Source organism: Aspergillus pseudonomiae (assembly GCF_009193645.1).
Source record: "Aspergillus pseudonomiae strain CBS 119388 unplaced genomic scaffold BDV37scaffold_98, whole genome shotgun sequence".
NCBI classification, from domain to species: Eukaryota; Fungi; Ascomycota; class Eurotiomycetes; order Eurotiales; family Aspergillaceae; genus Aspergillus; species Aspergillus pseudonomiae.
In genome coordinates this window covers 21,124-47,257 of record NW_022476090.1, presented here as the reverse complement: position 1 = coordinate 47,257, position 26,134 = coordinate 21,124, and the positions used below count along the sequence as shown (strand labels likewise).

The window sequence follows — 26,134 nt, the reverse complement described above, 5'->3', positions numbered from 1 at the left end:
CCCCCCCCCCCAGTCGCTCCTTCATTTTGATTTCATCAAAGCAGTGTGCTTGCCATTCATTTAATCTTGCTTCTTCTCAACTATACACAAGAGCTGTCACTCATTTCCAGCTCCATTCACTCTTTTAACCAACGTACGAAACCCAGAAAAGTAACAAAATACATATACTACTATCTCGCACTTCTTTCGCCTTCCCGCCCACACGCGATTCAAAACAAAGCCAGTCCAATTGAAATCGCACACCACACAGCCATTCGAGCCCTTTATCCCGTTGTGGTCAAGATGCAGTTCAGCAAGGCTCTTCTCATCATCACCGCCGCTCTTGCGCCTGTCGCCCTCGGAGAGGATGCGCCAACCAAGACCCTCACCATCCAGGTCGTTCCTGCAACGACTTCGAACCCGGCGCCGATTTCTACGGTGTCTCCCAGCTCTTCTGCTTTATCAACCCACACTCCTTCCAGCTCCGCTAGGGCGTCTTCCACTCCACTCTTTTCCAAGACCCCTTCTGCGACTCCTTCTGTGACACCCTCATCGTATATCGTCCCCCAGGCTACTGGTGGTGCCTCTGCCATTAAGCTCCCTAATGCAATGGCTGCGGGAGTTGTCGCTGTTGCTGGCTTCATGGTGCTCTAAAGGCCTTGAGCAGTTCAAAGCAACGCGCATGGACGACAATGGTCATGTCTCTGTCAATGAACCGATATGACTGCGGTAGCACCATCTGTATTGCTTCTGAACACTTGATTGATGTGCTTTGTGGGCCAAGCATAGAGAAACGATAATACCAATAGGAAGTTGGCAAACCCAACTGCATATCAACTACTCCTCCAAAGCCAACTGACTTCCCTATACCTGTCTCATTACTCATGCGATTCTCCTGAGCAGCTTCAGCCAAGACTAGGGGTTCTACATGATGGTGTTCATCATTTGTTGGGACGGGTCGCCATCTTTTCTTTTCTTTTACTATACTGTGATTCGAATTTTGATTGTCAGCCTCGTTGATAGCTTAATTCCCTGTCACCCATATTACGATTTCGACCTTTATACCCTTTTTCTTTCTTGATCTTGAAAATCTTTTATTGGATTTCTTTTGGCTTCACCCGGCCCCAGTTCATGTTTCGAGGTAACGAGTGTAGGACTGAATGGACTGCCGATGATTGAAACTTGCCTTGCTCATGCTTAATTTAATCTCGAGATGTTGCCTCCGACTATGCTACTATATAATACAATGTTCTAGTATTTACGCACTAGTAAGGATTAGTCGATTGTCATATGATGTTCAAAAGAAATACTTCTATTTGGCACAATATTAGATAACATATGGACAATAGTACAAGGATTTTATGGAAATCGAACCATAAAGGCTGAGTATAGGACATAGATTGGGAACTCTTGTTCCTTTAACCCTAATCAAGCCATGTTGATCAAATGGCCATTTGATGTACAACCAAGACGTCTGGTATATATACACGCGAAGGAGAGCTCTTTAACCCTTGAGCGTCGCCTCGTATCTGTGGTTGAGTTGGTTAGCAGACAAATATAGAAGGGTGCTGATAGGGATACATATAACGAACCTCTTCCCTCTGAATGCCCATAACCCCCAGTTTCCGCAAGAAACATCATGAGGGTCTAAGTCATTAAGGTCCCACCTCAGACTGCGAAAGATGTTTTCGCCTGGTTCCAACAAGATATCAAATTCACCGGCACATTTCTCATGGACCCAATTGATATCCCTCTCCATATCCCACTGCGTATAGCCAGTGCTGATAATCGGGACCTTTGTCTCTAGTAGTTGTGGTAGCGTTTCTTCCCATTCATGGGAGCTGGCCGGGTGTCCGAGACCAGGGTGGAAGAGCATGATGCAATCTAAATATGGATCGAACGGCTGGAAATATTGTGCTTTGTACATTGTGTGGAAGTAGTCGACGTACGTTGTAATCTTCATCTGCCCGCCAAGTCTATCTTCCACGATCCCTCCGAACGGGTTCTCGGGCGTCCGTTCAGGAAGTGGGAACTCAGCGTCTCGGTTGGCCATGCTCTCTGGTCCAATAAAAACTAAATGGATGAGGGATCGTGGGAAGATGTAACTGAGCTGAAGCCAGACTTCACGAGGCAGAGAAGATTCGGCACGTGCCCCCAGAATGAATATCCTAATCGGTGGGGCCTTCAAGCGCAATCCTTGAATATCAACTCCTTCTCCAGTCTTAGGAGGGTGTAGAGTGTATCGAAGCGCTGAATAGACAGGGTCAGTAGGTGGGTTCATTCGTATTGATCTAGGATAACTTACCGCTCACGCTCTTAAGTCCCTCGACTGTAAGTCTACCACCTTTCCGAACGCTGTAAGGGCTCAGCTCGTGCAAGACACTTCCAATAGTAAGAGGGTAAGTGAGCATCCTAGTCACTTGTCGCATACTCCGATCATGGTTGATCGCATCGAACTCTCGCGTATACAAAAATGTGTCCCAGTTCGTCATGTTGATGACGAAGTTATCATCTTGAAGACCTGGATAAGAAAACTCGGGGAAAAACCGACCAGAGTGGAGATCGTGATCATCCTCGTTTATCTGTCTGATGGTCTCACAGATCTCCAAATGTGCCTCAAAATCATCCATCCAGTGGCCTTCTGAGCAATAGATTGGGACACCACAGTCAGGGCATTCAAAATGTGAATGAGCTGGGGGACTCGTGCTTTGCTGGCCCTTTCGCGACTCGGGGTCATGTGGGGAGACTGGTGCACGGGTCTGTTGGTGACTAGGGTGAGGGCAAAAGGCATTTTGTTTGATAAACGCAGCACGTTGCCGAATCGAAGGTGAAGGCGACCGAGAAAATGGATGGAACAAGTTGTTTGGTTGCAGCAAAGCACGCGTTTCTGGCGAGTAAGTCGACGTGGCGGACGTGGCTCGCTGCACACATTGCGGAAAGTTGTGTGATATAGCATTGGAATTAAAGGACAAAGGCGTAGTGGCCCGCTTGATATGGCCTTGGAGATTTTTGGATGTGAAGCGATTGTCACTTCGTGAACCAAAGCTTCGCACGAGGGAGACCGATGGCCTGTATATCCGCCTTGGGTTATATGCCGTCTGCAATCGAATCATAGGGCCATGAGCCGCAACATTTCGCCGGAGCACCTGTAGACAACGTCCACAAGTATATTCGCCAGTCATTGTGATGGTTGCTAGAAGACGACCCAAGTAGCAATCATCTGCTGATGCGGAGAGTTGGCAATTGTTCTTTCTGAGGAACGATCCCGCATTGGCACGTGATCAAAGGGTCATGAAATCCAAATTGGATCCATATTACTGAGGGCCTTTGGGTGAATTTCTATAACTTTGTGCCCATTATTAATTACTGATGATCATATGATCCCACTCGAGCAAAATCTTTGTACCCAAATAAAATCACGAAACAAGGCTGTGACACATTGAAAGACTACTAGAACTGCATGTAGGATTGAACCCCAAACCACCGAAGTGCTGCATAGATATCATCCTCAGAAGATGTCCTCACATATACTCCAGTCCTGTGCTTCCCTGGCAGCCCAATACTTCCCATTGTGCGCCCAATACTCTTCACTAGTAATTGGGCACTTTTTCCGAATGAAGAACTTTGGCTGGTACTCTTCTCCTTTTGTCTCCCTCTCTCTTCGTTTGGCTCGTTGCTTTTCTTCAACTCGATGCTTTTCGTTAGCGGCAATATCGTACTCTCCCTCCTCCATTGCACGTTGATCGGGCCGAAGTCGGGTGTCAGTTGGGGGGAGATACTGTTTCAGATCTTCCGGAAGGGCATTCAACGTGATAACGAAAGGCGTTAAGTTGAACGGGATACCACTTGGGCGGGTGTGGCATTGCCATACCAAAAACGCCTTAGACGACTCCGGATCTTGACTGGATACGTCCATCTCATATCCAGGAGTATGGCGAGCAAAAATCTTGTCGTTCCAACGGCCACCAATGCTCCATTTCGGGGATCCGTCCTTGTCTACGATCTTACCGGCCACCTGATAGGCAGACGAGGCTTTCCAGCCCCTTGGCTTGAAATCAAGATAGCAGGCCTCGCCGGTCGTCCAGTTCTTGATCTCCATTAACCCATAGTTGTCAACTGTCGGGTTACCAGTAATAATGCCAATGACAGACGAGGTGACTTTTTTCCACGTGTAGAGCTCTTCGCCTCCCGAAGCAGGGCGTAGCTTCAGGAACCAAGTTCCAAGAAGGTTGATATCAAAGGATTTCCCGTAGAACTTGGACTTAAGAGCTGATTCACCCTATTGAAACTCTTGTCAGTGTGGTGAAATATCACTTTCATCCTATGGCTTGACACTTACATAATAATCCCACTTTGGCGATTCCGCCCAGGCAGCACCAATTGGCGGGTGGTGGCTGACTTGCTCAACGAAGAACCGGTAGCCTTTATCGGGCCTGACATACTCGAATGTCTCCCCCAGAAGAGGGTTGAACGGTTTGGCAACACGGCCTATTGTCGAGGCGTACTCACTCGCCGCATAGGCAGCGACATACACCATACGTTCCATTGAATCAGATCGATCAGCAGCCACATCAAGAAGATCCGCATACTCCAGGTCTTCAGCCACACGTTGTAGTAAAGACGTGGGTTCGTTGAAGGAAACCGGCAGAGTCATTTTGGTCATGTCTTTCCCAATCATCGATTTCAGAATACCCTAAGATGATGATGATAATAAGTAAAACGTCGCCTGTTGCTTACTAGCTTGGTAGTGGTCAAATATCACTCACCCACAAGGATATTTTTGGCCGATTATCATAATCCATCTTCAATTTCGTTCGGATGGGTACCTCATATCCTTTGAACGATGGTGCTATTTCCAGCCGTTTTATGGCCCTCAACTCGGTTCTTTCTCCCACCGACTTTTCCTTTTCGGTACTTGCTTCTGTATGTGCTAAGTTCTCCACTTCGATCTCCCCGGAGTCAATCGCATCAAAGAATTCGTCCTCGTTATCCGATGCTGAATCACATAGATCACTGATCTGAGAAAGAGTCGACTTCTTACGACGAAGTGGTCGCCCTGCTTCTTGCTCGTCAGCCTGAGAAAGACTCTCAGCTCCTGAAGCATGTGCCTCTATCCGCTCGTCAGTCCCGTCATCTTCTTCGCCTGTAGATGCCATGCGAGATGGCGCTTTACCGACAGCACAACTAGTGGCTGCTGACGAGACCTCTAAGACTTCCTTGAGGGCACGCTTCGTACGTCGGCGCTTCTCCTCAGACTCTCCCATCTTTGACTGTAGCTCTTCATGTTCCTGTGCAACTCGTGCCATGCTTTCTTCCCACATCTTACGGAGATGTGCTTCCCTATTCAATCGATACTGCCAGTAGGCATCGCGATCCCGGGATATCTTGAGGAGATTTTGCACTAGCCCCTGGAGACTGCTCACGGCTGCTCCATAAGCAGCTAGAGCTTGATCAACTGCCGAGTCCGCGAGCGACAAGTTTGGGTTTCTCGACTTCTCAGTTTGCAGTGAGGACGCTACACTTGCGAGGATATCAAGTTGAAGATTTGCAGACTGCGCAGTGATATTCAAAGCGTCTTTATCAGCCATTGGCACCTCCCGACTGGACGCATAATCACCATAATCATCATCATCACCCTCGCCTTCGGGCACAGTGGTTACATGGCTGGCCACCCGATTTACCTCATTTTGCAGAACACCCTGGTCGTATGATCCTTGGAAAGAGCCTTCCTCATCTGCGGGTATGCTCTCCAGTGTTGTGCGAGACGCCTGCGCGCTATGTCTCGTGACACTATTACCTGGAACACCTAGAGATGGAGCAGTAAGGCCCTTCCCGCTAGACTTGGCAGCAGCGAGGCAGGGTGAATCAGATGAGCTATCAGCTGTTCGGCCCTCAATCTGTTCAATCTTGGCTTGACGGAGCACCTCGGCATGCCGAGATTGGCGTCTCTCTTCCTCTTTTGCCTCATCTTTTGCCCACTGTATAGCATTATTGAGAGTCCAGAACCAACGCTTTGCCTCGACAACATGATTAGCTTTGAGGTGGTATTTGACGGATGATTTGCCATGAATTTCAAATCGAGTCTTGTCTTGCGAGTCCATGTTGAGTTTAGCGATTTTCATATTAATAGCACCACGACATGCAGACCCGGCATCATCTGATCAAAATAAGTTAGACACCAATGATGGTTGTAACAATTTGGGGCATCTCTCGTCGCTTACCTTGATGCTTATAATAGCTAAGAACGCCGTCTTCGAGTACAAACCACCGCAGTTTATAACCACTAGTGTAGTTTGTCCATTTCTTCAAGTAACCCCTCATTTCGCGAGAATCCTTTCCCGCACAAGGTGCCTCCCCTACACTGGCTCGGCCCAAAACGCCTTGACCCGAATTGGTCCCAAGAATGGCCTTCTCTTGGATGCCGCGCTGAGCAATAACAGCAGCGGGAGACTTTTTGACTATTGCACGTGTCCTGTCGTCCTTTGTGACATCCTGTGGCAATTTACCCTTTTTGTCGCGGCGGAAGGGATCTGCCCCATGCATCAGTAATAACTGGATGAGTTTCGTATCTTTCCTCCTGGCACCCTCATGCAGCAGAGTGCCGCCAGACTGAACAGTAGCAGTATCAGTGACCAGGTCCAAACTATTGATGTCCATTATTCCTTCAACCCGTGGCTCTTCCAGGACCTTCTCCAGCTGTTCATAGTCACCTTTGGAGATGAGTGACTGGATTTCTTGGGACTTGCCGTCAATGAAGAGCGATCGTGCAAGCTGGAGTTGTTGAAAGATCTCCGGGGTGCGGGCAACATCTAGAGCTGTTTGGCCACGGTAGTTGACAACTGAGTCATTGAGAGGAGGACGATTCAGTAGCTCACGAACTAATGATCCTCTTCCGAGCTGGGCGGCGAGGTGGAGTGGTGTATTACCATCTCTATCACGCGCGTTGATATCGAGTTCATAGCCGCTAGAAAGAATGTATTCAACAACTTGTGGTTCGGCGCATTGGATCGCTAAATGGAGCATAGTCGTTCCGGAGAGACTGTTTGCTCCCTGAGGATCTTTAGTCTCTTTGATAGCTTTTGATATCGCGGTTGTATCCCCACTCCGCAGGATCTCAAAAAGTCTAAATGTCCTTACAGACTGGTCTAGCGACATACTAATGCTGTCTGCAGTTGTAAATGCAGCCAGCTTCTCGATATGATCACCGCTTTGATTGGAGCGTACCTGCTCCAGAGCGTTTTCGTCCGACATAAGGGGAGCGTTTACTTCTTGACGGGACTGTCGATGGGTTGAGCTTTGAGTAACAGCTAGAGCAGATAAATGTGGAGTATCGTTTACTGGAGCGGAGGTAACAGATTCGGGCGTACCACTATCGTGGCCAGGCGTCCCCTCGTGGTCGTCTCTCGATTTATCACGGTGCAGAATTGCAAGCGCCAAGGCACTTCTGGAGCGTTTATGCCTAAGGGATTTGGGCAACACGAATTAGTAAAATACCCAAAGGGTCTAAAGGGTCTGCGAGCCACTCCTTGAATCGCGAAGGCGATGAAAAACGCCAGGTTCAAGTGTCAAATGATCTGAACGATAAATGACTACTAGGCTATCTGAAGCCAAGGACTCCAAGTATGCCTACAGCAACACACGGCCTCGACATATGATCCATGAAACCAAGGTCGTTTACTTCAAGAAGCCGCAGCGGAACTTACCCTGCACCCTTCTCCGTCATCGCTTTCTCGCCACGAGCGACACTTTAAATCTCCTCAAGTATTGCGGGGAAAGATGCATAGAAAGAGAGGTGACAGCTGAGGAAAGGCGTGGGGCTGTTAATGTAGGAAGTCACGAACTATCGCTAGAATGTTGATTGGTGAGGTCAAACTTTCATTCAACTCGTGGGAGCTGATGATCGTCGCAAAGGGCCCCAAATTAACAGCAGGTTTTGTTATCCCGCGCCTTGGCGAGAAGACAGACGGTGGGATCTCTTCCAGCCAAAAACATTAATTATATTGCCACTCCCATAGGACGCCAAAGATGACGGCTGCCGGCTCTAGGCTTCCACTTGGGAGTCAAATGTAGGATCGGAAGGCAACGAAGATGAAGAAGCGGTGGCTCAGTGATGGGGAAAACAGGGTAAGAAGCTATGAAAGCTGTCACATGCATCTATTCAGAGAAAGCTAACAGACTCATTGCCATGTGCAACTTATGGTTGCATGTGTAATTATAATGTACGATTATCCACAAAATCTAAACTCGGCGTCTAAATAGATACAATATACAGCGTCAAAGGACAAAAACTTCGTCATTTCGTCACTCCGCTCACCAAGACAATGACACTACCAAGTTGTCGCTTCAAATCTTCCTTATCAACATCATGTGTATCCTCAACCTCACCCCACATATCTGTTTGCCACTTTACCTCCAAACTGGACGCTTCGGCTGCTTCTTCGATACCGAATTTCTTCTGATTCGGTCGTTGTACGTGGCGTAAATTTTCACTCCACTCCGATACCAGCCTCACAGCCACCAGTAGGCTCTTTGAAGCAAGAATACCCCTTTCGAGAGCAGCTAAATCGTGCGCTTGTAGGCCGAAAATCCATTGTTCAATAATATCATTAGTGGCTTGAGTTTGCGACACCGGCAGGATACTCTCAGAATCCAAAATGGGTCTAATCTCAATACCAGGCCACACCATGGTGCTTAAAAAAGAGATTATATTTTTCGCAACTCTCATCTGGGCCTCTCGGAGACTTTCTGGTCTCCGACCATGCTCGTCAACTTCTTCAATGCTGTAGTCATTCTTCTCTGGCACCCAACAAAGTAAGGTATCTGTCTCTAGATAGCGCATTGCAGTTTTCACAATTTGGCCTCTTGTAATCGTCTCGCCGTTCGCGTCTTCTCGGGCAATGTCCGCGGCTCGCGCAGCGAGAGAAGTTAGTGGAATCATATGATTTTTCAAAGCTTGCTGGGCTGAGGTCATGACATCCCATTCCAGAGCGATCAAATGCGCAAGGTGAGGCTTTGTTGGCGGGATATAGAGGACATCTTTTGCAGGGGTTCGAACAGGTCTGGTGTCTAGTAGCACTTGGTAATCTCCTTCTGGAAGGCCACAGGGATGCAATCAGTCATATATTTACACATAGAACAGACTATAAAATATACCTGGCTTCATCTTAACATCAACGCTCTTCCAGAACCTCTTTTTGAGAGTTGGAGGCTTTGCCGTTCGAGTGTGTAGCTCATTGCCATTTTGTTTTCTCGTGAGTTCATTGTACTCTGGAGCGACGGAGGGAGCCTTCGGAGGAGGGCCATGGGCTGTGACTGGATGAGCAATGGCGGCCTTCGGTGGGGAAAGGTGCAAAGAGCGCAACATCGCAACGTTGTGTCGCGTTGTGATCGAAAATATTCGCCGTGAAAAAGCCCCGGGGGCTTGAGAAAAACACAGCATCTTGTTTTCAACGCCCCCTTTATGTACCAGGGAGGTAGCAGGAAAATTGCAATCTGCAATGCTTAGTAAACAGTTAATGTGCAACTATAGGTGCATGTATACTGTGCAGTACGTGAAAACAGGATACTACCGGGTGAGGCTTGTCCTAGTAGTACAGTATGTGCGTCGGGTTGCTACCTCAGGCACTAGTTGAAGCGGGTCCTGTGCTGCTCGCCACTTCCGCCACACTTGATCTGGTGTACTCCGGAGGTAGTAGTACTCAATTTCTCTGGATTACATAGTCCACAGAGCCTACTATAAAATGGCCAGTACAGATTACAGATTAGGTGGTCAAGTTCTGGACGTTCTATATATATATAGTGTTAGTGTGTGTGTGTAATATGGCAAACACAAGCTCATAGTGGGTGTTTCTTGATATATCCCCTTAGCTTGTCCATCCACAAGTAACCTGGAATGTCGGCCGTGTTGAGCCTCTCAAAGTCAAATTTTATCATTACTAACTTGTAGCTTATTGCACGGTATAAAAATCAGTCAATCATCAATGGCGAAGGTTCAATTCATTAGAAATTACACCGAACGGTACTAATAACAAATGAACAAACCAAAGGCTCGCGAAAATTTCTTACTTCAGAAAGCCTCCCAAACTCCAACTCCGCTCTAACGAATGGAAGAAAATGAGAAAAACAAGGGGTGTGGCACGAGTGGTAGGCGATCTTGCCCACGCCTTAGTAATTTACAAAAATATCTCCAGGTCGCCATTTTATTCTCCTTCTCTCTTTGTTTTATTGGGCATTCGGGGTAGGGAGTCAATAAGCCCATAGAAAGATAAAAAAAATATCTGTCCCATCTTGCGTTGTTGAGTCTGATCACTGCGGGTTCCTAGGTGTCTCGAAAGAAAAGGGGGGGGAGAGAAAGTTTAAAGGAAAGGGGAAGGCAGAAACAATAAAATATAAACACGTATAAAGAGAGCGCGACAGCAGAAGGGTTATTGAAAAGTGAAGCTGTGCTGCAGTATCATATAACGAGATATAATGCAATCAGATACCGAGGAAGAACCAAAGAGAAACCCGACAAGAGAGGTGGGTCAAAGAAGGTCGAGAACCTTGGAAGTTCTAAATCTTCGAGGTCTCATTTTGTTCAATCTCAAGTTGCATCGTTGTCATCGAGGCATTCCTTCGTAAGCATGAAAGAAAAGAGAAGTTAGATCATGGACAGAGCAACATTTTCGAAATGTCGCCATGACCTAGATGGGACACTGGTTGGATGGCTCCATCGAGTTATCGGTGGTATGCCTCGTTCGTCAGGTGATAATTGCAGAGCACATTCAATGGTGACAAGTTGGACGAGGTACCAATTCCCCATCAATCACCCATAGCCAGAATTATTGGGTGATGAACTTCGGGTAATAAGGTGACTTCGGACGGTCACTGCCTGTCCGCTTCTTCATACGCTCAGCGTCGTAATCGTCAGCACCATCTCTGCTACCCCATGTGGTCTGTGAGTACAGGGGAAATGCCCGTGTTAGCGAAATCTTTACATGATTATCCTGAGTGTGCCAAATGGGGACAAGAAACTTGGTACTAGGTATACACTCGCGGAGGCGGAAATGGACCAAAGAAAGAACAGAGGTGGGGCTAGAGGAAAATGGAAAAATCGAAGGAAGAGGCAACCAACAGCTGACCACACAAGTTAAACAGACCGTGACCCAAAATATGCACAACACTAGGAGACCCGTGACCAAAGCATATTTTGGGGCGGGGGTGAATGAGTGGTTTCAGATTGCTTGAGCAGAGAAGTGGCTGGAACCCAACTTCAAGCAGAAGGCTCCAAAACAGACCTTAGAGCTCTGCAACCTGCCTATTCTGCTGGAGATTCGAGAAACTAAAAAGGGAGGCTAATCTCAATTTGTAACTTACCACGTTGAGAGTCATGACTGCGTACATCTTTATTCCTCCGTGAAAATACCCAAAGAGGATAGACACAGGTAAGAGTAAGAAGTCAACGGGGTATCGGATATAATGCCCCAAAAGTTTGATGAATTTGCTAACAAACATCCATACCCCGAGGGTTTGCATTGCGAGTGCGTGTGAATCTTCCTCCCAAGAGGCCGTGGCTTTGTGGCACAGGAGGACGAGTAGCAAGTCGCCTAAGAGGGCCGGAGGTGACAAGGTGGTCAGATGGACAGCGTATGCGCTCCATGGCTGGCGACTGGTATCAAATTGTTAGCGTGTGACTTGGGGGAAGCTTTTTCTCCGTATGGTTTGCCAAATTCAGACATTGCACATATTGGCAAGTTACGTACGACTCTTGCAAATGATAAACTAGCCCCTTAAGGGACCCAGCTACCGCTGCCGGTTTGCTTGCGCTGCCGTAATGCAAGGCTGCGGTAAAGTGTGCATCTATACTTGATCCGGTATATTCGCAAGTGGGCAGCATACCAGAACAGGAGGAAGAGCCGGGAGATGAGGAAGGGGTATATAATGAAGTACTTACTACCAGATATGCTTTTCATGGAACATACTAGTGAGGTTGCTCCTCCAATTGCTCCGAGACCATCGTGCGCATTGCTTCAAAAATTTGGGGTTATCTTCCAAGGTAGTCAGGACTTCAGCTTCGGGGTGGTACTGCATAAAGGTCTCCCAGCCATGTGACACCATCCAACGTGTAATGAAGTTATCGTCGTCGGCGTTCAGTTGATATCTGCCAAACCACCATTCCTCATTTGTGAAAGCATAAGTAAAGCCCTCGTCTTGCAAAATGTCCGTCCTATACGCCACAGTTCGCCCCGACATACAGGGAAGACCTCCATCAACATGCGTCGTGGCCGCGCAATCAAAGTTTCTTCTCTCTAAGTAAAGAGCTCCTAAAAACCCCCAAATTCTCTGGGAGAATGTTGGTGCTGCAGCACGACGAAGCCTTTGGCAGGTCACTACACCTCCGTATCGCTCATCCTTCTCGAATGGTGCCAGAATCCATGGAAGTACTGTGTTTGGCCAACTCACATCATCATCAGCAAAGATAGTAATAGGCGTACGGACCTCTGGAATGGCCCTCGTCATCTGGCGGCGTTTATTAGGGTGCGTGACCGTAAAAAGCCGGATTCTCGACTTTGAAGCAGGCATCAAGCTCAACATTTTCTCGGCTCTCTTTCGATTTGCTTCGATGGTGACTAATAGGAGCTCATAAGGATGATTGTCAAGAATTGTTCTGATTGTCTCAACCAGCTCATCACCGCAGCCCTCAAGAGTAGGAAGGATGACAGTCACATCTTGTGCGGTCAACCTCGGGTTCTCTGGTGGGAGAATGGGCTTGAAAGTCCAGAAAGATACAAGGTTCACAATCAGGCGAAGATAACGGTAAACACTGTGAACGATATGTTAGTTATTCAGCGTCTAAATTAGTGGTCTGTGTAAACAGTATTCTAGCGCAACAACAGAATAAGGAAAGGTCGAACTACTGACAAAAGAGCAATGAATACTCGCATATATGGAAATTCCATGGCGTCACAAAGACAGTGAGTAAACTCAGACTTGTTTTTTGAAACCAGCAGAGTTCATGAATTTTTTCATCACTTTTTTCTTCTTGTCCTGACAAAACTTCCTCCTGGCACACCTCGAATAGAGAGTTTTAGCCGTGCGCGAAGCCACAAAAGTGACTAAAGCCGGAGGGTAAATGCGATCGACAGTTCGGCAATACTGCTGCTACGGGATCAACTTCTAATTGCAGTGGGAATAGGAACAATGAAAGAAGTAGAACTGGGGGATTGGAAGGTCGTGTTCAGTAAGGGAAATTCAACGAATAAAAAAAAGAATGGATGGTCCTCCCACGGGAGATGGAAGGTTAGAGTGAAGGGCAGTAGAGAAGGGGAGGGGAATGAATGAGGAAAAGAACTGGAGAGTTAGCAAATGTTCTTCCAACTAACAGATGCCCCTCGGTAGCTATATAGCTCTGGAAGGGGAATTCGCCTGGGCTAATTGGCTTTTCCAACGCAAAATATCAATACCTACAACACTGGGAAATTTTTATTTTGGTGCAGATGCCAGGGAAGGCACATGTTCAAGGCCGCATCCAGACAATCCATTGAGCCAATCCTCGAAAAGAAATAGAAAAAAGTTACGACTGTGCTCCAGTTCCTTTGTCATTTTGAGTGTCATGCAGGTGTATTTTTCCCTCGTGCGTCAGAGACCCTGGATCTAGATGAATTGATGGGATGCTGAGAGTGGAGAAGGGATTGGCGGCGGCCCATGCAGCTAAGGCACTACGGAGTATGCAGTGACATGGGCCAGAGAGTGGAGACAACTGGTGGTGTGTGTGTGGATATGATTCCTAAGCGCGATGAGGGTAGGATATTAGGGGGGCACTTTCCGGTTAGCAACAGTGTGATTGCTCTCGAATCGTCGAACACATACTGATTCTAAGGTAAGGTATGAAATAAAAAAGAATAATGCACAACATATTATGATTCAATATCTGGTGTGTTTCTCCACCACATTCTTCACTTCTACTACTACTCTTGAATAACGCCATCAATCATTTGCCTCAGGTAAAGTATACACTCAACCATAGCATCTAGTCGTACTTGTAGTACCTAGAACGGAACAAACGGTTCAATTATTGCTATCCATTCCTAAAATATCTCACTAATTTACTCATCCTGCTGTTGTAACAGTTATGAAAGCCCAATGGTATCAGTTATTTATAACTGTAATAAGAACATAGTACCTACCGAGTAGGTAGCTCACCCACCAAGCCTAACAAGTAATTACACTGACGAACCGATGGGCTAGCCCGTGTTGTATACTGAGCAAAGCAGAATCATAGGTGGGTTTCTCGGTCGGTTCGAGTCAGAAAGTCTTCATGTTCCACTCTCTATTTTATCGCATATATATTTAAATTGTTATAAATAACGAGTGGGAACGATAAGTTGATTATTCAAGTTTGACAACTTCTCTTAGGAGGTTTGGTCTCTGTCTTTCTCTCTGCTATTTAATACCTTGGTGGGGAATATTTTGCATTTGCTGACATTCTAGTTCATATTATTCATTGCCAGTTCTGGAACTGTCAGCATCACACATTAAAACTGTTGAACAAATTCCACTAGATAAGAATCCTCCCTCTGTAATAGCCCAAACAAACAATACTAAAGTCTACTAAGTTTCTATTGGTGATCCATTGGATTATTGAAGCATCAGTATCCCTAACGAAAATCGAAGGATAGGAGAGGTACCAAAGAAAGGGAAGGATTGGGGATAAACAGAGTAAAATCAAGAAATACAGAAAGAAGAGAAAATACACAGAAAAAATGGAACTAAATAGACCAAAATAAAGATATATCCAAACACAGATGCTCAACTCAAGGAGTCTTAGGTGGGTATACCTTTGCTAATGAAGACCTCATGATGTGAGTATTTGGTATTCGAGGAGCCTCCAATTGTTCAGACGACTTGGATAACCGACTGCTAGATTACCCATGAAACTCCAAATATTTCAGATAATCATGGGTACTAAACTTCCACAATTTTACATTTCCTAATCCCCACAGTGCTAGTCAGTCATGGCCAGAGAAGTCAGCCATTGTAGGCTAACTCTTTTTAGTATCGGATTTTTCTTGTTTCTTTTGCTTCAAAGAAAAGAGAAAAAAAGGTGGAAGGAGGAATCTTATTCAAGAGTGGAAAGGCTAAACAGGTTGCCTACACGCAAGTACTGGAAACAGAATTTCACTGCAACAGAATCAAATGCAGTCAAGATTACAGGATACTAAAGTGTAAAGAATGTATGCAGCCCTCGGCTTGAAATCTTGTGATAATACAAATGGTACAACTTAAAACCAGTATCGGGAAAAATGAAATTGTGGGAAACAGCGATTTAATTAGCGAGGCACGCAATCCAAGCTAGGCCACTTGTCCTTATTTGTCAAAACCGTCGTAATATGTGTGGCCTTTGCGCTCCAATAAAACGGGGCGCGGAGGTTAGAAGCTTATAATATCTCATACATAAACTTTCTTTCGCCCTTTACGGAGTACACCATCATTCTTATCAAGCGAACTTAGTTTGGGTGAGGGACACTGTAAGTGATAAAATAAAAGTACTTCTGACGTCTTTCCCCCACTCGAAATAGATTGGGCGGCAACAAAAATAAAATGTGGAAGTTATAGGAAATGTTCGTCGCCCTCACAACTTTGGTAATTTAACTAGTATGAGGAACGGAAGTAGTGAATATTTACCCTAGCCAAGGGCCTTCGAACCGAAAACGTTCAGGATAACGGTGATCCTAGCGGCGATCTTCCAACCCCGTGTATTAAGCCACTAGCAATGCTCGCTGTTGTGCTTGCTGCCCACAACAGTTGGCTCCTAGGAATTTATGGATCACGAAGCTTAGGTGGGGAGGACATCGACAACATCATAGGCTGGATGTGATACGAAGTCAAGCCCATTCCCCAGATGCTGGCTTCCACTAAACGGTGGAAGGTGAGGTCGGCTCCGGCACCGATGTTCTTTTAGCTCCAAAGTTAGATGGGTCCTGAGTCCTGACGCACAAGTTACCGAACGATGGTAGGGAGTAAGTACTAAGTCCTAGTAAGAGCAGCATCAGAACGGTTCATCGAAAACTATCTATGCGATACATGTAGCGCACCGCTATGTATAGATAGGAGAAATAAAAAAGGAACCAAAAGTGTAGAAAGGAAAAGAGGGAAATGGAGGAAAAGAGGGCCTGAGGGGAAAGACATGAGCTACAAGAAAAAAGTATGGAATAACGATATTAGGCGAAGTTAAAATAACAACTTCGAATAACATGGCATGATATACATTACTGATAACATAGATATTATGAGCTCCTTGCTGGCTTTTAATTGCAATAGCATTGATGTTGTCTACCTTTGAGGAAGCAAAAGCGCGGAAGGAAATGAAAAATAAAAATGGTTTAGAGGAGGGTAAGTCTAATCCCCGGCTAGTAAGATATGGAGTATGCCGTTCCTGATCGATCTGGGAGGTGTAGAGTTGATAACACAATGAATTTGTTACCCTCTCAGAGACAATAGTGTTCCTCCATACAGGTGAAGACTGAAATTTAAAATAGGCCTGACTTGACCAGCGGATACTCCAGAGAAAAGAAATTTAAATGGTCCCACCCAGCAATCAAAGTGCGCCCATCACTTGCAAAGATCGTTTGTATCCTAGTGAGAGAGGACTAAGTTGCGTTAATGGATAAACATTACCGCGAGTAAGGAGCTTTTTCAGATAATAAGAAGAAGAAGAAGAAGAAGAAGAAGAATTATAATAATAATAATAATAATAATAATAATAATAGTAATGATAATAGTAATAATAATAAATCAATGAGTAAATAAGAGGAGGATAAAAAGGAAGAAAGAAAATGCAAACAAGTACCAACTAGTAAAGAAAGACTCAATAAGCGCAGCTTGAGTTCGGCCCACCCGACCAATCGCCGACAAGGCCGTCGTAATTTTCAAAGAACAATCTAAATTCTCCGCCCGACTACTAGGAGTAACCATTATGAACCTGCGGCCCGAGCTCCTTTTTCAGTAAGGAGCAGATTTGAACAGCAGTTGACTTGCATGGTTGTTCAGTACTACCCAGTGGAGCCTTGGCAGTTGACATGCCTCGTGCTGATGGGATACATTGCATTCCGTATATAGGCAGACCACCAGCCCTAGTGGCTGCCGATGATAATCAACTCTCATGCAGCTTACCTGAAATGGCAATGTGCTTACCAGGCGGCGTTGTCTGTAGCCGGACCCAAGTACTAACTAGTACCAAGTATTGTGTCCTCCATTATGCAGTGTGCTTTGGAGTAATTGTTAATTGGGGCGGTTGATAGCTACTATTCACATGGAAAAGCAAGTATATGGTTAAAAATATCATCTGCGTAGGTGGCCGGGTACATACCCAGAAGCGAGCCATCTTGTTTTTCTTCCCTTGCCGTTCCGACCAGGGACAACACCGAAGAAGCGATAGGTATACTGGCAGAAGTTTATTGATCTTATGTTGAAGATTTGTATATCTTCTGTATTATCAGTATAGAGCAACATATATCCGCATGATATATGCGCATACCCCTTGCCCTAAGGAACTTATACTGACTTACTCTAATGGTATGGTACCATACTAGGGAGGAGCGTTCTAATTTAATCAATAGTGCTAAACGCTTAAGCCACCAAAGACCAGTCATTGTTACGCCCCCATCAGTCGGAAATAAAGCCGAAAAACAATGCCTTACGTCGTATCAGCCTCATAACCTCTCTGCTAACCTTTTATCTGTCCTGTTCTTTGTTTCACTTCGGCTCTTTATTTATAGTTCGTTATTGATGGAAGTCGCATGCTGGGCAGGCCCGTCATTCGCTGGATTTTCGTTGCTACCTATGAAAAACCAGGATCCTACTGGGCAACTGAAATAGACGCGTATCTCCCTCAGCTGCACGGACTTCGAATCAAACTCCACTCACACCCGGGAATGGCCGAAGGTCCTTAAGGATATCATCCATGGATGGGGCAAGGGAGCTCCTTACCAGGTAGGGACTCTAGTCTCTGAGTACATACAGGAATTGCTCAGACTACTTGACACTCTTAGTGTTTCGTCTATTGGAGAAGGAAGTGCGGAGAATGTGTAAATTTTTGGCCGTTTTCCCGGCATAGCTTTCTCTGTCTGATGCAGACAATTACCACGGCACTTACATTCCTAAGAGAAGGGGGAGGGCGAGAAAGAAGAAACTTACGCTCAGTGAAAGTACTGTACAGCATGTATGAACTCGACTTCACCATCCTATGTTTCGCCATGTTGTATGGACAGATTCTCACACCGGACTGCCGCAAGTGCCCACAATTTATGCACAGTCCACCTAAAGGCCCCATAGTAAAGGCTGGATTCAGAGGAATTTTACAGCAAGACTTGATTTTATTCTAACCATTTCTACTAGTATTACAGTTTGATAATAATATGACTTGCATTTTATACCGTCGATCATGTCACCGGCCGCTTTAGGTAGAGACCCGTTATACTGATATTCCCTTTACAGCCTGGAGCTTTTTGCAATTTCGGCTATAATCTAATTATTTCAGTGAAACATAAGCAAAAGTGCAAAAAGCGGCTCGGGCTACAACTGCAGAGTTGCTTACCGGGCTATGCAAATTCTTGGTGGTTTCCAAAAACAGTCGGATTTCGTTTAGAGAAACAAATGGTCCAAGTCCTCCGTACATACTCCGGGTAGTCGAGTAGCAATAATTACGCACTGCCATTCAATAACAATGGACGATACGGGAGCCGAGCGCCTATTACCTAAGAGGCTAGTACTGCACTCCTTGTGGAGACGAACAGTGCACAAAGCGCAACCTCGGGAGTACGGAGTACTACACAGTAAGGACAGACTGATATCCACTGGTGGGCCTTGTAAATTGCACTAGTCCCAACTACTAGTAGTGCTTAGGGGCGGGTGTCCAACGAAGAGTATGGGGGCAAAATCTCCGCCACTGCGAGCGCCTTGGGGTTCGCTTAACATGGTAAGGCAACCCCTACGCAACCGCTACGTGTTTGTCTGCGAAGGGCAACGGGAAATGTTCGGGATCCGGTTATGTAATGCACGGTACTGTAGGGTGTCAAGGCAACATGAAAATTCTAACCTAGTCAAAAAGCTGCCAAGCGCGATGGCTAATAAGACAGAGGAATGGATAGAAGGAGAAGGAAAAAACCCAGAAGTTTATCCGAAAGCCAATGGAGATAGGGATCCTACTTCGATATTCTCCTCCAATTCTGGGAAGCCACTAGCAATCACTCCATAATGTGGATACTACGTTCTAGTTCCTGCAAGACAATACCACGCCGAGTAGGACGACCTCCGGATATCCGCTGATGGTCAGATAATACTCTCTGGAGTAATTAGGGAGGCCGATAGTACACCGTATTCAAGCACAGTGGTGGATTTGGGTGGGGGGCCGAATTGGAATGATGGTAATAGGTGGGATTCCAAGTTCAGCGGACACTGCAATCTTACGGGCATGGAAATGAAAGTTCGGCCGAGCTATCGACGATTATTTAGTCCCATCGACTACTGCATCTCACCTGCAGCTAATCAAGTTAATCATTAACCACCAACCTAAGTTTCCACTGTTCCATTTTCTTTCTTCCACACTTGTTGTTGTGAAGTACTTTTCTTGCGTGTTCTCCGTTACACGGTGTCGGGCTCTTGTCAGCAGCTGCTCGCGACTCTACTAGGAAACCTGACACCGGGGTCTTCCCGAGTCCACCGTATGCTAACTACGATAGTGTTGCTATCCGGTAAGAGGGGGAATCGTCGTAATTTGCGTTGTCACATCTCACTGGATGCCCGTGTTGCTGGCCACTAAACACTCCAATCGAGGACTGTTAGGGATTGTAGATTGGGGTCTCGACTTCGGACCGACTCAAGTGGGGACACATGAACAACAACACAACAATAGTATTGTATTTTTAATAACCCATCGTTACATTTGGCCATTGATGCGCGTGCTTAGAACAAATGCAGCAATGCCTTCCCCTTCCCATAGGAAACTCATACCTGCATACAAGGCATATGCTATCGTAAGTGGTAACGGCATGCAACATTTGATCACAATTGAAATCATTTTGTTGCTTTACCTTTTTCATTAACCGTTCCAAGAAACATACATGGCAGACTACCGTTATTTGACGAAGCCAAGCAAGGTGCAATGTTATTGAATGCTGCCTGTCGGCTGCTAGATGTATCTGGGAAGAAGGGTTCCTATCGACAATCCTCTGGGATATCAAGACATACCTATGTAGTCAATGGTCGGTCAAGTAGGCCCTGCACAGAGAGCTTTCTGCATCATATGAAGATGTAACTTCCATTAGCATGCAATTTGTTACTGGGGCCTTCTGCTAGAGTCTTCGCCTGGTCATAGATACAACTTGAGAGATGTAAAAGGCATCCAAAACCGTACACATTTATCCCTTTTCCCCCGTAGAACGAACCGGCTAAGACCCAATAAAATACCTGGATACTATATAGGGGTGGTATGCCTATCGGCTGTCTCACACTCCTGGGACATAATCTTACGAGCGGCTTATGATTGTTGCATACGCCGTAAGTACACCGCACATGAGGGCTAACGCTATGACATCAAAGGGTCATGCTAGGCAAACGTAACGGGAGGTGGGCGACATTAGATCCTGTGGTAGCGACCAGATATTGGTAGCATAAGCATATGGGATAATGGCGGAAATGCAACTTGTACTTCCCCCCGACACACTAATGTAGTATGTATATCAACAAGGAATATCCTGGTAAGTCTTGCAGGAGCTACTAATTCTAGAAGGTCTCGCTGCTCACCCCGAGCATGTTAAACATGGTGGAAGCTGTGGTGTTTCCTTGTTTGTCTCTTCTTTTCTTTCCCTTCTGTGATCTTCTATCCTCTTATTTAGCAAGGCGCAATGATCAAGGCGGAATTTTCCAGGCACAAAAGAGGTTTTGTGTACATATGCTAGTGCTGTACATAAATTGTTATTGTATCCTCCCCCTTTGTGCCCTTCGACACCGCACCACTGACTAAGAATATGTTTCCATTATGAAGACATTGAATTAACTTAGTACGTCAACCAAATAGGACTGCCGGTTATATTAAGCTAAATTCGTTAATTTATCACTATATTTCTCTTGCAGGACGATGTAGGCGATAACAGCTTTAGCAGAACTATATCTTCCATAACCAACCTGCCTGGTTAAAGCATACCTCGAAGTCTACACCTCCAAACAACCCAATCGCACCGTAAAGATCGAAGTCTCCCTCTAATCCCTCGATGCTTCCAGCGTCTTCATCAACTTCTTCGTGAAGGTCCCAGCCTCCTACCAGGCAACCATTTCGAGTAAAGAAGATGTCAACTCTACACTTCTTAATTTTGCTTTCCAAATTTGTGCTTGAGTTGCCAGGGCGACGAAACGTCATTCCCAAGCCCACAGTCTCACCCACAGCGAATGCACTTGTGAACTCTCTACCGCCCCATGAATCATTGACAAAACGACATCCATCGTCAGAGAATACGCCAATGCTTCCTCTCTCCCAGCCGGGAGACCGCCAATACGGATACGGATGCGCTATAAACCCAATAGAGAACCCACTGGAATCAGTAGATACTGCTCCCGGCCCCGGCCCTTCGCAGAGCCCGAGCAGTTTGACTTCGAAGTATATAGTTTTATCCTTCTTGGTGACGAAAGGTGACTCCAAAGTGGGAAAATAGAGTGGAAGATTTGTTGATATCAAAGTATCACCATTTCTAGCCCTGGTAGATCCCTTCCAGCAGCCCTGAGAAACAAAGGCAAAGGTACCATGAAATTCTTTTGGCAGCACAGGACGGAGATCATGCTCTTGTACAGACGTATACACAGTGGCTGATGGCTTAATAGGCAGATTTAGAGGAAACTTGTCACAAAATTCATGTGCACGTTCTGCATCATCCCCAGAGGCATTCCCGTTTCTCGACGATAAGAAGCCTAATGCTGGCGGTGGTGGTAAAGTAGCGGTATCAGGTACAGCCTCCTGCCAGTTATGGTACGGAGGAGATTTTGAGCCGTATTGGGCGGCAGCTTCTTCGCCATAAGCTGGTGGCGCTTTCGACTCATTCTTAATTTCATTAGCCATTCGGTGTTCATACGATAGGCTTGTACAAGAAACAATAAGAGGTTGAAGTGAGTATAACAGCGCAATCAGTTTTTTTGCTCAGAGTGCAGCTCGTTGAATTTGTTCCTGAAGTGCGGATGTGACACCGAGTTACAGTAGGTTGTAGCACAACAATCGCGGGGTTTGAAGAGTGGCACAACTGAAATCTTTAGTGGCAACCTTTGAACCTACAATGTCAGGGAGACGCCAAGGAATGATGTTTTATGTGACGTCGCTAGTTATTACGCATTTCCTGATCAGAACCATGGTATATACCATATAAGCATTTGTCAAGTCCATAAACTGACATCCTTTGTCAAATATAAACTCTTGGAATTATGCGTCCTGTCTTGCCCATGTAAATGGGAGAAAAAAATTGGATGTAGATTGGAATGGCAGCAGGGTTTTAATCTACTAGGGTATCTTAGAATATAAGAGTCGGATTGTTAAACAAGGTGAGAGAAGTGTTCATTGATCACATTACCATAGACTATCATTGTGATAAGAAACCCCAAAACCCTACACTGGCTTGGTTTAAATTGCCAGCAAAAGCTTATATAGGATGGGAGCCTCTACTCTGAAGTGGTTACCTATGGCACGGATAAAAATCCCAGTTGCACCTGAGGGTGCCTAGTATGTGAGTCAATTCAGATGTCAATCAAATGGTACACAACAGGCAAATTAGTAGGCATACCAATTACTAGTAGTTAGTTAACTAGTTACAAACTCCTAGTTAGTAATCGGCTTGTTTCACCGGCCCCTTTCAGGAAAAACAAAACAAAACAAAAGAAGAAGACGAAGAATAATAATAATAATAATATAATAAGAAAATTTTTAAATAAGAAAGGAAAAATAAAAAATTAAGCGAGGGAGTGGTCTGACAGCTTTGGGCCCAATGGCCAATGCGACAGTCGTAGCAGCCACAATACTTGACCCCACCCTCACATATCTGGATGTGACCTGTACTATGTCTCCTTCGAACCTTAGAGCAACGTGAATGAATCTCTAGGAAGTAGCTTTTGATTTTTACTACTCGCTATCGACTCATACCACCCATGTCACAAATTCCTGTGTTCACAATTGTCACAAACAGTTCCAGGGCAAAAGATAACCTGTCTGTACTGTCTTGCTAATAGCATAAATGATATTATCCAAAGATGGACCAGAGCACAAGACCACGTAGGCCATCGCTTACACAACATCTGCAGCGCATACTGCACATTGATGGCATTGGAAAAGTAAGTCAGGTTAATACTCTGTTCTCTTACATTCTACTGTACTACCCCACACCCCAAAGGACGCTCCTGTTGATTCTTGGGAACAGAGGCATAGCAGTAGCTCACAGTCACCTGGTGCGGGTCTCACAGCTTCGCCCCAGCAACAACAATTCACACAACAAAGGGTACAAATACCACAGAGTTACATTCATGTCAATGAAAATTCATCTCATACTCACACCCGGAATCATACCTCCTATTCTTATACATCATTGGACTCGAGACTTACCCCTATGAATGGAGAAAATCCTGGAGGAATTCCAAAATCGTCAACTCGTGAGACTTCTTTCCGAGGCCCACAAGCATCTTGTACTCCTGAGGAAACACCGGCAAATTTGGAGAATTGCGTTTCACCCACATGGTCCAGAAATTCTGCCGTTCGAAATGAGAGGCGGGCTACACTGCGACTAGAGGCAGAGAGGGTAGAGCTCGAGAAAAAACTCATGAAGCTTGAGCAAGCTGAATCAACTAAGGATCTCGGGTCAATGAGACGGGAACCACGCCGTCTCACCAAGAAGCAGCCATTCGGCAGCTCAAGTAGAGCGTCAAGTGTAAGTGCGGATGAATCTAGGGCTTCTAAGCGGATTTCTTCTATTTTTTCAAGCTCGAGACGCTCATCGAGATCGCGCTCAAGCTCTTTAAATGAGGATGATAGAGGCACCCCAAGACCTCAGTCGTTTGGATCCGAATGTGCCACACGTACACTATCCACGACCTTGCCTGAACGCCTCAGCACAGCAATCTCCAAGGAGCTAGCTGTCCAAAGCAACCCGCTACTTGCAAATCATACATCGCCCCTACGATCACAGAAGCTATCGCACTCAGAAGTACCCATGGCAGCTGGTCAAGGAACTGAGAGCAATAAACATTTCGATAGACGTGATGCGGGTACCTCTCATGTGCAGGGGCTCAAAAGGCTTAGGCAAGACCCAATGCAACAAGTTGCCCCAATAACGATGTCCATATCAGATGTACAACAAGTTTCGGATTCTTCAGAATTAGATCGTTCATCATTTGCAGCAGCATTGAACTTCAGGAAAAGAGTCTCTGGCAAAGCACAATCACATGGGCGTCTCTCACAGTCTACACCCTCTCAAAGCACCACAGCACAAAAAGAGAACCGTCGTGAACTAGGTGCCACTGGTCCCTCAAGGAAAACATTGGCATCTGTCACCACCCTGAATACTAACCATCGCGGTATTCGAAAGCCTCTCATTGCCTTGCAGTTAGGCTCGTCGGGGAGCGTACCGGTTAGAACATCACGAGGCAAACCTCAGGGATATCACAAGCGTTTCACATCGTCTCCACTTGCAGGCTTTCCAACAACGAGTAACACCACTTTTCAGTCTCTCGACGCCGTTCCAACTGAACAAGCATCCGCAAGCCCTGATGGCATGTGTCACACGGAGCCTCCTGCATTCTCCAAAGTAACTGCCTCTTGTAATACAAACCCACCACGCCCAATGACTTCATTGCGACTGTCGAATGGAGATGGCAGTGAAGGCAGACACGTTCCAGTCAACCCTCTTGATCTCACGCACACAGCTAAGGAGAGTCTACGGGCCAGTCTACCGAATAGTTCAGGGTTATCAGATCATAGCCCTAAGCCATATTCGAGTCCAGCAATCCCCAATACTCAACCAAGAGGGCCTCTTGCTTTAAGCCAGGGTTTGCAGCAGGCACTTGAGTCTGTAAAACCACATGATTACGGTTCGCCAGGCAATGCGCTGGAAACACACCCACACAACCACCCAGCGAGATCTGGGAGTCAAGATGGGGGTCTTGCAGCATCACAAACTCGCCTGGAAGGGGGAAACGCCTCCATGCACACGTTTAATACCAACTTTAGTGGTCGAGGGGAGCCCTCGTCACCTATAGGTGGTTCAACAAGTGCCTTGGGTTACAAAGTAGGACGTTCAACCGTTTCATTGTCGGCTAGCTTGTCCCAGGATCCAGAATCGGAGGATTACAATACCGCAGATGAAGCTGCATCGACTGCTTCAAAGTCGCAAAGCGATGAATCTATCCCCGTCAAACAATTGAATATTGCTTCTGTTCCTGCCGGTCTTAGCACCTTTGCTAATAAAGGCTCATCCTCCAGGCTTCATCATCCCCCCCCAGCTGTGCACCCTAACGCACCAGCCCTCTGGACAGAACAATCTGGAGGAAATCCAAGACAACTTCAGCGAGGCCAACGGGTCGCGAAGCTTTTCGTTATTTGCTGCCATTGCGAGTTCTGGCACGACATGCCGTCCGAGGTGTATACAAAACTGGCTTTCCCTGCCAATCCTTCTATTCCTACAAGACACAACCCTGCGTCTTTGGGAGGAATATCGAACTTAAACAATCAAGCTTTTTCTAAGGCGCAAGTAGGTGCTTTGTCAGGCTCATCCATACATTTATCGATTCCAGAATCTACTAGTCCCGGGAATACCTCTATATCAAAGACCGCAGCGCAACTTTCTAACTCTGTTGTGCCATGCTGCTGGTGTGAACATTACATGACCAGAGTGTGTTGTCAAGGATGGACCACAGTTGTTGATTTGCGCGAGAGACATCATTAAACTAATGTGAATTAGCATATTGCTCTCACAAGACATGCGAGCTAGACTGCGAATATGTTTTTTGGATCATCTGCCTTGATTTGTCTAACATAGCTTATTATTTTAGTTGTTGTGTAAGATGTTACGAGGCTCGAGAACTAAATATTTTATTTAGCGATCAATTTCTTCACTTTTTTTCCTTCATTTGCTTTCACTGTTTCTTTTTCTTT

The 26,134-nt window shown here is 45.9% G+C and overlaps 6 protein-coding genes across 6 annotated transcripts; 2 read left to right on the top strand and 4 right to left on the bottom strand.

The window, feature by feature from the left end:
* Positions 1 to 282: 282 nt before the first annotated feature.
* On the top strand, positions 283 to 633 carry BDV37DRAFT_287660 (putative extracellular serine-rich protein; the record flags this gene model as incomplete). The annotated part of the gene is made up of 1 exon (XM_032088147.1): positions 283 to 633. The coding sequence occupies one exon, from the start codon at positions 283 to 285 to the stop codon at positions 631 to 633; it is 351 nt and encodes a 116-aa protein (XP_031936673.1).
* Positions 634 to 1,483: 850 nt separating this feature from the next.
* BDV37DRAFT_275331 (Oxysterol-binding protein-domain-containing protein) lies at positions 1,484 to 7,230 on the bottom strand (the record flags this gene model as incomplete). Its single annotated transcript, XM_032085380.1, has 8 exons — positions 1,484 to 1,508; positions 1,572 to 2,229; positions 2,285 to 3,227; positions 3,298 to 3,304; positions 3,564 to 4,258; positions 4,319 to 4,672; positions 4,746 to 6,136; positions 6,201 to 7,230. 8 exons carry the CDS (start codon positions 7,228 to 7,230, stop codon positions 1,484 to 1,486), a joined length of 5,103 nt encoding a protein of 1,700 aa, XP_031936672.1.
* Positions 7,231 to 9,103: 1,873 nt separating this feature from the next.
* On the bottom strand, positions 9,104 to 12,917 carry BDV37DRAFT_275329 (glycosyltransferase family 2 protein; the record flags this gene model as incomplete). Its single annotated transcript, XM_032085379.1, has 5 exons — positions 9,104 to 9,399; positions 10,841 to 10,913; positions 11,335 to 11,626; positions 11,912 to 12,781; positions 12,880 to 12,917. 5 exons carry the CDS (start codon positions 12,915 to 12,917, stop codon positions 9,104 to 9,106), a joined length of 1,569 nt encoding a protein of 522 aa, XP_031936671.1.
* A 2,268-nt stretch (positions 12,918 to 15,185) lies between these two features.
* On the bottom strand, positions 15,186 to 16,512 carry BDV37DRAFT_260651 (uncharacterized protein). Its single transcript, XM_032083252.1, has one exon. The coding sequence runs from the start codon at positions 16,211 to 16,213 to the stop codon at positions 16,055 to 16,057; it is 159 nt and encodes a 52-aa protein (XP_031936670.1). The 5' UTR covers positions 16,214 to 16,512; the 3' UTR covers positions 15,186 to 16,054.
* Positions 16,513 to 21,027: 4,515 nt separating this feature from the next.
* On the bottom strand, positions 21,028 to 22,232 carry BDV37DRAFT_260648 (SSH4 family protein). Its single transcript, XM_032083251.1, has one exon. The coding sequence runs from the start codon at positions 22,064 to 22,066 to the stop codon at positions 21,122 to 21,124; it is 945 nt and encodes a 314-aa protein (XP_031936669.1). The 5' UTR covers positions 22,067 to 22,232; the 3' UTR covers positions 21,028 to 21,121.
* An 876-nt stretch (positions 22,233 to 23,108) lies between these two features.
* On the top strand, positions 23,109 to 26,010 carry BDV37DRAFT_260647 (uncharacterized protein). Its single transcript, XM_032083250.1, has 2 exons — positions 23,109 to 23,322; positions 23,409 to 26,010. The coding sequence occupies exons 1-2, from the start codon at positions 23,242 to 23,244 to the stop codon at positions 25,923 to 25,925; spliced, it is 2,598 nt and encodes an 865-aa protein (XP_031936668.1). The 5' UTR covers positions 23,109 to 23,241; the 3' UTR covers positions 25,926 to 26,010.
* Positions 26,011 to 26,134: the final 124 nt, after the last annotated feature.

Coding starts and splice junctions, on each gene's coding strand:
- BDV37DRAFT_260651 (XM_032083252.1), bottom strand. CDS start 16,213: ATGTTATTCGAAGTTGTTATTTTAACTTCGCCTAATATCGTTATTCCA.
- BDV37DRAFT_260648 (XM_032083251.1), bottom strand. CDS start 22,066: ATGGCTAATGAAATTAAGAATGAGTCGAAAGCGCCACCAGCTTATGGC.
- BDV37DRAFT_260647 (XM_032083250.1), top strand. CDS start 23,242: ATGGACCAGAGCACAAGACCACGTAGGCCATCGCTTACACAACATCTG. Junction 23,323..23,408: donor ACATTGATGGCATTGGAAAA/GTAAGTCAGGTT, acceptor TCTTGGGAACAG/AGGCATAGCAGTAGCTCACA.